Consider the following 9587-nt stretch of genomic DNA (forward strand, 5'->3'; position numbering starts at 1 on the left):
CCAGGGTACGATAAAATACCGCCAGAAGCGCTGAAACTCTAAAAGGTTTCATTACATACCTTATTTTCCCGAAATACCTTTTTCGAAATCATTTAATACCCGCACTGTGAGACAACTAATAAAATACGTTCATGGGTACTAAAAAGGTCCCGGGGGTATTTTCTAGTACCTTCAAAATACCTTTTTTTTTAACAGTGTAGTTACTGGCGGGCGCATGTTGAAAACTACCGGAACCATAAAAAAGAAGAGCCACATGTACTTGGTGCTCCACCGTCAAAACATATTCCTGATTGGGTTTATTTCCGAAATGGGGTCTTAGTTTGTCACATAATTTCCGAACTTTGTCTTTACTGAGTCTGTATTGACTTAAATACTCCGCATCTGGCAAAATATAGGGATCGCCTCTATTTCTTCGATATATATCACCATTATCTTGTTCATCAAAATGGGCAGCAGCAGCCACATAAACACGACCGGCCATTGTTTTTTTTTATTAGAGAGAAATGAGCCAGGTGGGAAAGATTCCGCGGGCTCGTCTTAGTTTACAGAAAAGATCTCGTAATTAAACACAATACAGAATGGAGTAATAAAAATAGTTTGACTAGTATTTTTTTTTGTTTTGTCGTTGTTCGTTGTACGACGGTTTAGAGGCAATTGGTACTGCGTCGGATTAAGTTCCAAAGCATTCCCGCAAGAGCTGCCTCTTGGGGGAGGGGATTTTCTGGAGGACGTCCTGGCATTGAAGGGTCGTTTTGAGGACACGGTTGATAAGCAAGGTGAATAAGGAGATCAGTTCCTCAAATGCGGGCGGGGAAGGTTTGGCAAGAACCAAGGCGGTTTCGTATAACAGGCTGATAAGGTCGTCGGGTGATTGTTGAGGCGGCTGGGGTCCGGTGGAGGCCCACGGCGCGTGTGGAGTGGCGGGTCGATTGTGCAGAGCGGCGATGCCTGACGGGAGAGGGGGGAAGTTGGTGAATGTCGGTTGCGGGGCGGGTGGCGGCTGTGATTTTCGGTGGGCTTGGACAGCGTCGTAACGGGAGAGATTGTGTCGGTCTTGGAGACGGAGGATTCGGATTTCGGTCTGGCGGTGAGGGCACTTGGCGGCTTTGGCAATGTGGTCAAGGGCGCCGCAGTTAGCGCATTGCGATGGGCCCTGACAATCCTTAGCGTCCGCGTGGCTGGTACCACACGTGACACAGCGGAACGGGTTTTTGCAGTACTTGAGGGGATGTCCAAATCGGCGGCAGTTTTTACATTGGAGCGGCTGGCGTTCATACGGTGAGACTTTGTAGTTGCGGTAGAACATTCGTATTTCGGAAGGAACCGGTGCGGGTCCAAAGTTGATCAAGAAGGTGGTGGAGTTGGCCCCTAAGCGGGACACTTGAGTGCAGGGAATGTCATGTCGTTTTAAGGCAACGCAAATAAGGGCTTCGTCGAGTTTATCCGGGACCCGATATATAACTCCCTTATTACCAGGTTCTTGGTGTTGTCCAGGGTAGGAAATCGAAAAGCCTATACCTGCGACCTGATCCCAGTTGAGGAGGACATCATGTTGTGTTTTCGAAACGGGCACCACCAGTAGAGCGCCCCCTTTCAAGACCCGGAGGTCCTTCACTTCGCCGATGGTTTGGTCGAATCTTTGACATAAGGTAATAAAGTCGACATCATGGAAGGTACGTACTTGTCGGCCTTGTGCATCCAAGGGAATTGGCCCTTCGCGGGTAACGGCGGGTTGGAAGATCAGAGGTTCGACCTGAGCGGAGGGGATCGAAGTTTCCAAGGCGTCGATGCCGTGTCCACGTTCCGTGTCAGAGGGAGAATCGTCGTCTGTTTTGGGAGAGGCCGAGGCTTCGTGTTTTTTCTTCCGCTTACGGGGCATAAGGGGGAAAGGGAGGAGAGGAGAAAGAAAGAACTAGAGAGGTGTGGAAGTCTACACCGATTAAGCGGAGCGCAAGAGAACCGACCGTACGTCTCGCTGTCAAAAACCGAGATCGACCGGCCATTGTAGAATTAGAAATGAACAATCGTGCTGGCTGTCGTCTGCTTCATAGTGCGTTCAGCACCATCAAAGTAACCTTAAAGTCGTTAATGTAACCGATTCAAGAACCTAAACGTTTCGACGGTCATCAAATTCATAATTTTGAATTTCGTGTTTATTTTGACTATGTTGAGGAGCGCCTGCGCAGCCTGCCCTATTTATTTTTACGAATCAACAGCCCTAGGTCAAAATGGCGTCATCAGCATGATATCCAACCAAGAGCTCTAAGTTCGATCCTGACCGACCAATCCGCGAGCTAAAGTCTGGGGGAGGAGCATACTTTTCTGCAGAATACGGCCCATGATATTGCTTTTTGTAAGTTCTTTAAGACCAAGGCTTAGGTTTCTTATGTATTGTGTATATATTCTTGATTCTCGGGAGAACCCAGCTCCCGAGCCTCCAGTGTCGTCTAGTTTGGCTTACGCTCTTATGGTTATAAGCTGAAGGTTATGTTGCAACGTTTTTGGTTTACAGACTTAGATAATTTTAATAATAGTGATGCTTCCTGATCTTTACTCTTTAGGATAGTAACAGTATGTTGTAGAAAAAGAGCTGCTACTTGAAGGACTTATCTTTATTTTATTTTAAAAGTATTATTAGAATTTCAGAAGCTCCGCAGCCGTTACAATAACTGTTTCTAGAGCAGTTAGTTCAAAATTCCTTTGAGGTAAACAGGGTTTTATTATTTGTTAATGTCACTAAAATACTACTAATTGTGAAGGTGTGCGGTATAATTCCTGAAACTCAACCAATGTAGAAGACCACATTCCTCAAAACAGTTTTTTTCCTGTGGAAATTGTCCTTATATGATATAACGTTTTGAAAATTATTTGTTACCAAGAGTGGATTGTTTAATTCAGAAACCAAAGTAACAGTAGTGGTGCTGGTTAATCCAGGAGAACATAGTCTTTACGTAATTTAACTAGTCACATAAATTCCATGTGGAGATTTCTTCAACTTAACCACGTGGGAAACAGAGGGTTACGTTCCCTATTTCCACAGTCCTCATTGCCGTTCGTTTATTTGCCAGGATTGCTATGAATTGTTTAGGTATTCGATTTTATTACTGGTATTCCACAGTCCTCATTGCCGTTCGTTTATTTCCCAGGATTGCTATGAATTGTTTAGGTATTCGATTTAATTACTGGTATTTAAGCCAAACTATGGAATCACATCATTCATTAACATATTTTATTGTTAATCTTCACGTTACCGCAAATTTAGTGTCAAATTAAACAATAAATATACATTTTTTTGGATAAAAAGTGAAATATCTTTTAAATAAACTATTTGATTAACCATCTAAATCGTTGGTAAAGCCCCATGCTTTCTATTGCACACTTAAGTTCATTTTAATTATATTTAAAGTACATGATTAGGAGCGAAATTCAAAAGTGTACGGTAAATATGAATCAGAAACTCCACCAAAAATTGCAAGTAAGACGTTAATTATATATTGAACCTCATTTTATAACCTAAATGAACACTGCCGAAACACAATCCTATGAACACTGAAGATACACATGCCTCAGTTAATTAAATAAAATTAATGTCAAATTAAACAAAACATTTGCATTTTTGGGATAAAACCTCAAAAAAATTTTAAATAAACTATTTAATTAAGATTAAAACTACCCAAGCCTTTGGTAAAGCCCAATGTTTTCTATTACAGACTTCATTTAATTTAAATTATCGTTAAAGTACATTAATTGGCATGAAATTGAAACGTTTAGGGTAAAATGTGCGGTAATAATATTAAACTGCTGACTGCACTAAACGTTGCAATAGAGAGCTTTCAGATGGGATAGTAGTACGTCAACATCAAGTTGTTTGTACAGCCTCAAGTGTTTACAAATTCACTTTGAAATTTACTTAAATCATCATTAATAATACATCAAAAGCGCATACATCAAAAATGGCTACATATTAGCACCTTTTCTTCATTATTTTCGCTTACAACTCAACCTATTTGTAACCCTGAAATAAATGAAAGTCAAGGAGCTAACTAGACCATCATTTGCTCCGCTGATCAGGAAGCCTCTAGTTTTTTAGATTATTTTACAACCTTTTTTCTTTCACTATGATAGGGGATTATGACAGGGTAGTAGGAGTTTTGTAAAATCTAGGAAACCTTTACCTTTGGTGATAGGTTTTACTTAGCTTTGTATACTTATTGCTTACTATATCTACAAGCAGAGGAGCGGCCATGCGCTCTCGCTTCTGTTGGTCTTGATGATATGGTTTTGTTCAAAATTGTTTGTGAAATGATGATTTCCCTTTTACGAAAATACTGACACCAAATATCCTTAAGTTCAATTGCAGTTCAGTAAATGAAATCTTAAGCAAAAATGAACTTCAAACAATTACACTATAATCCATTATCCAGCAGAAATCTAAGTTATATTTGTTTGTTCTGTCAAAGATACGCTTATCACTTTTCCCGTGAGTAGTAGCTTGAAACCCGACAAAGTTGTTATACCGCCACTTTTAAAACCATTATGTGTTTTCTTCTAAATTCTAATTCAAGAAAATCAATAAAAAATATATTGGATTCCTATTTTTTACTTAATATATGTGGCTTTAAACAGCAAACTCAACTTTTTTTAGCGAATAAACAATATCTGCGGCATCTAACGGTTTCTCGCGATTTTTTTAACAACGTTCAGCTAGACCTTCCAAAAAAAGTGGTTAGAAGCCTGGGGCCGTATTCTGCAGAAAAAGTATGCTCCTCCCCCGGACTTAAAGCAATACTCTGCTGCGTTCGAGCCCCTTGAGATTAACTTTACTGCGCCCGGAAAAAGGAGAGAAAATGTGCTGCCACCTAGGTGCGAAAGCCTGCAATTCAATTTTTCCTCTAACGGTTTTTCAGTTCTGCCCTTTCTCCCACCCGTTTCCCACGGCTAGGCAAAAACAGTTGTTCCCCTCTTGCGAGTCAGTTTTTTTAGGGGGATTCGAAGAGGGAAAAATACAACTGTCTTCCCCCTCCTACAGCGCCCTTTTTCTCTCTAGCCGAAGCCCAGGCTCTAGCCAGGGAGAAAGCTCTAGCAGATCTTTGGTGACGCGATATGCTATACATGTTTCTGTTTATAAAATGAGGAAGAGATGAGTGTTTGCCTACAGACGATCCGATGTAACGGGGCTCCAGGAGCCCAGACAACCCGTCTCTCTCTTTTCGTAATGCCCCTATACAACTAAAATATTTTTTGGTCGCTTTATAAATAGAATAATGGCATCCCATGCTAAAAGGGGGTACTGCCATTACTCTATTCGATAGCTACAGAGTAGCTATAAAAATGTTTCATTATAAAATTATGTTTTACTTGCCAAAATGTTAAAAAAATTTATCAAAGAAGCAAATAAGGACATGCACTTAACAAATCCTTTTTTCACATCAAATTACACAATTCCTACAAATGAGATTGAACATGGAGCAAAAAAATTTATAATTTATTAGTTCAAATTGCAAATTTACAGTCGTAAAATTGAGTTTTTATCATTCAATTTAATCCGTGCACAGTCTGAAATGAAATATTTCAGTAATAAGTTTTATTCAAAATTATTGTGTGTAATCGGCAAGACTTGTTTACAATATCGGAATGAATTAATTTGGTAAAGTTGGCATTCTTACATAATCCCTCCTTGCGTGGTGAATTCGCTTCCGCTTTGGCTGTATGGACATTGTTCGCTCTGCCCCGAGGCGGAATCGGGGCTAACGGCTGCACATATGACTGTACTTAAAAGATTACAAGTATAAGTCCTACCCTTGATAATGCTAATTTGTTTAGACGTAACCCCTCATTGCGGCGAATCTAAGAGCGATGAATGGTAATACCCTCAGTTTCTCCCGATTTTTGTCTAGAACGGCAAAAGAACAATGCCGATAGTTTCCCTCTTTTTATCAAGGCCATGTCGGACAGGTTGGAGGGTAGGCTGATCTACACTTCTATATAGAAATTAATTAGTTTCTAAATAAGGGTATACATACCCTTTCTAAAAATTCTACACTATCCCTGAATAATATAGGCTATATTTTATTTTCATGAAAAGAAGTTTTTTATTCGAAATGTCAGTATTTGTCGGATGAAAAGCGCCGATTTTCTGCTTCATCGGCGTGCACTCACGAAATGCGTTAAAAAAATTTGCAATAAATAATAATAAAAATATTAGTCATAAGTAGATCTAATATACTATCTACAGTACATACATACGCAAAAATTTACCCGTTGTTTCTTATAACATTTTGATTTGAGTCCTAATTATGCGAGAGTAAATTCCCGGGTAACGGCTATTGTAGAAACTATTTTTCAGCGTTTTTAGCCACATCGTTTGATGTACATCTAACGATGGGGGTATAGTTTGACTTGGTCTGAAGTAACGTTCGTCTTTTTAAAGGGAGAGTGAAAAGATGGATTTTTGATTTTCAAAGGATCGGGATTATTATTTGTCTATAACAGTGCATTGCAAATGTACTATGCACATATTTATGAACGCACGTAGACTGAAAAGGGATAAATTGTGTTAAAGGCCCACTTCCATCGAAAAGAGTTCTAGCGAACTGAAAACCGAGCATCGAGACTAACAATGGGGCGACCGTGCCGATTTTTGAAGCCCCGCTGGGGAAAACGCTGGAAGGGTTCTAACAAACTGAAAGCCATGCAATGTGGTTATAGCGAACTGAAGATACACAATAAAAAGCCTTTCCTCTCGAATTTTTGCTTTCCTCTGAAGCAAATTCTCTATTGTGTCTTCAGTTCGCTAGAACCACATTGCATGGCTTTCAGTTAGCTAGAACCGGGGCTAGAACCCTTCCATCTTTTACCCCAGCGGGGATTCGAAAATCGGCACGGTCGCTCCATTGTTAGTCTTCATGCTCGGTTTTCAGTTCGCTAGAACTCTTTTAGATGGAAGTCAGCCTTTAAGGTGATATTTTTCAATCATTGGTGATTTTGAAGGGGGAAAGCTTATGATTTATCTATAACAGTACAATGCGGATGCACCGTGAAAATATTAATGAACAAATAGTAATATCTGTGTGTCTTATATGAACACACAAATTGGTCATATTGCCATGCCAAAATGAGAAATTTCATTCTCTCTTTAAAATTTCTCACATTTCAAGCCATGACTATTCTAAGAATCGGAACAACTTTCTATGCAATAGAAAGTTCAGAGTTTACACAAAGAAAGAACTCAAGTTTGGATGTTTTACAGAATTGTTTCTCTTTCAAACGCTTCTGCGTATAAGTCCATGTTATAAATTTATAAGATGCGATATGTATGCATCGGCATAAATCTATGTTGTAAACTCATCGAGGGGATATTTTAAAAGAAAGTACTAGCTTGACGCCCCGGATATTTCAATTATAACGTATGTAAATTGATTGAAGTAAGGATTAAGGGTAATATTTTTTTGTTAGGACATCGAGGGGCTATTCACTCTGATTTTCTGTACGCCTGTTAAGAACGGTAAGATGTGGCTACTATTACGAGCCCAGACCTTGGATCGTCTTGTTGCGGAAATAACAAATACTTGTTTTTTGTGTTTGGGTTGTTTTGAAGAAATGAAAGCGAAAACGAAAGTGAAGTTGTACACGAGCACGGCAAATTTGGTTTTTGAAAAACACCCTTGATTTCACGGGACACTAACAGTTACGGACTTTCTATAAGTATTTGTTTATTATTATCACTTTCCTTTTCGGACTTCACTTTCACTTGTTTATTGGGCTCTTGGGCGAGGAAGAGCTTTCACTTTATTATTGGGCTCTCGAACGAGCAAGAAATTTCACTTTATTATTGGGCTCTCGAGCGAGTAAGAAATTTCACTTTTTTATTTGGCTCTTGGGCGATCAAGAACTTTCACTTTTTTATTATTGGGTTCTCGGGCGAGCATTATTGGACTGAAGTGGGAGAATATTTTTCGGGCACAAGGGCGTGCAATTTCATTTTCAGTCTAATGATGAATGTTTTTTTATTTTACTCATCTTAATTGAAGTTAATTCTCAATAAATTTTTCAAGTTTTAAAAGGTTGAGTTGTTTGGAAATATTCTAAAGAATAACACGCAACATTATCCCCACGAAATCATCACAGCTATAGCTTACAATATTTTAAAAGTTTTCGCGCTTTTTAGCTGCACCGAATTCACAGCATAAATACACTAATTAAAAACGGGTAATTTGTTTTTCCCTCAGTTCCTCCTTTGAAGGGCCTTCAGTCATTCCCCTGGTTTTTGATATCCGAAGTGGATGATCCTCTTCCAGAGGAACACGTTGTTTTAAATTACCCTAAGATAATTACGTAACAATGAGGATTTTTCAGTATCTAATCGGTACAATGTATATTACCTTGAAATTCTCCCGTTGCTCAAATATGCAAATCATTAAGTCTTTTATATAGGTATACTTTTTCTTTTCATATATTGGGACTATGTACCAAGCCTTAGTGCGTTTACTATAGGCACGCGTATCCCTGTGAAGTTTTTCATATACGGACAATTTGTACATAATTTGATTTATTAGAAATGATATATTACCTTGGTTTTCCATCTTTGGTTAGTGCCTTTGGTCGTCCGCAGTGTTTATTGTGGTCTATAGCCGCAAGCTTAACTCTAATTTGGTAACCCCAATATCTTTGAAAAATATACCAATAAACAATGAACATTCTTAACCCTAAATCTATTTCAGCCAGTCCTACCCAAAGCGATTCTTTTTGGGGCGTACATAAGAATCAGGCTATGGTAACTTTCGAGAAACCAGGTATGCCTAAAAATGTTTATGTTATCTTTCAAAGAATGGTACAGTTGAAACATAAAATTACGCGTTTTGTTCAAGTACAAGTTTTTACCTAAAATTTGTGAAATATACCATATTCTTCAATAGGTATTTTCGCAAAACTTCATTCCTTAGTTTTATAAACGTAGGAGTGTTTGGTTTTAACCACGGGTGTTTTTCGAGCTGCTCTGGTGTTAAAAGGTCATGGTCACAGTGATTGTACATGCCAATTTCCACGTGCCACTCATGTTCATTGACGACATGGTGCAGACAAGTCAACCACAAACACTAAATACGTTTCAAGTTACAACTTACATACCTCGTAACTTTCCATAACATCAAAATACCTTCAATTTATACACGTTGCCCTCACAGTTTTTAGAGCACCACCAGAAATGATTCCTAAGTAATGGAGCCCAGTGACTTAGGTCTCGGTGTTATTTGCATTTTAGCCCAATCTTTAACGGATTGAAATGAATTTATTTAATAAGAAACACAAAAAGACGGATTAAATGATTTATAGATTCACATCATTGATTCTTTTCAAAATAATTTCCCCCCCGTGCCATGTATCCCAGGACCTGGCAAACAAGATTCCTCTTTTCCTTAGTAAAATATAAAAATTCTTAAGTTTCTAAATTTCTTAAAAGGTATCTGTACACAATATCACCCAAAACTAACTTAGTTCTCCAGAAATTGCTGAATGGGCGTCAGTAACAACTTCCACTACATTAACACGGTGTTGAGACCCTAACTTTACAACTTCGTTGGCGGCAGCTT

General features: G+C 38.8%; 1 protein-coding gene across 1 annotated transcript; it reads right to left on the reverse strand.

Moving 5' to 3' along the window:
• Positions 1-7914: 7914 nt before the first annotated feature.
• Positions 7915-9102, reverse strand: LOC149624252 (uncharacterized). The gene is made up of 4 exons (XM_089852205.1): positions 8881-9102; positions 8570-8665; positions 8382-8505; positions 7915-8321 (listed from the first exon to the last, which is right to left on the reverse strand). The coding sequence occupies exons 1-4, from the start codon at positions 9030-9032 to the stop codon at positions 8199-8201; spliced, it is 495 nt and encodes a 164-aa protein (XP_089708331.1). The 5' UTR covers positions 9033-9102; the 3' UTR covers positions 7915-8198.
• Positions 9103-9587: the final 485 nt, after the last annotated feature.

This window comes from Phalangium opilio, unplaced genomic scaffold (genome assembly GCF_054372755.1).
Source record: "Phalangium opilio isolate 3A_F unplaced genomic scaffold, DU_Popi_V2 ptg000106l_1, whole genome shotgun sequence".
Lineage (NCBI taxonomy): Eukaryota > Metazoa > Arthropoda > Arachnida > Opiliones > Phalangiidae > Phalangium > Phalangium opilio.

What these genes read in the sequence shown, in the direction of transcription:
- LOC149624252 (XM_089852205.1), bottom strand. Translation starts at nt 9,032, where the DNA reads ATGTACAATCACTGTGACCATGACCTTTTAACACCAGAGCAGCTCGAA. An exon ending in ACCAAAGATGGAAAACCAAG is followed by an intron (nt 8,506 to 8,569) that starts GTAATATATCAT and finishes AAAACTTCACAG; the next exon opens with GGATACGCGTGCCTATAGTA. An exon ending in AGCAACGGGAGAATTTCAAG is followed by an intron (nt 8,322 to 8,381) that starts GTAATATACATT and finishes TAATTATCTTAG; the next exon opens with GGTAATTTAAAACAACGTGT.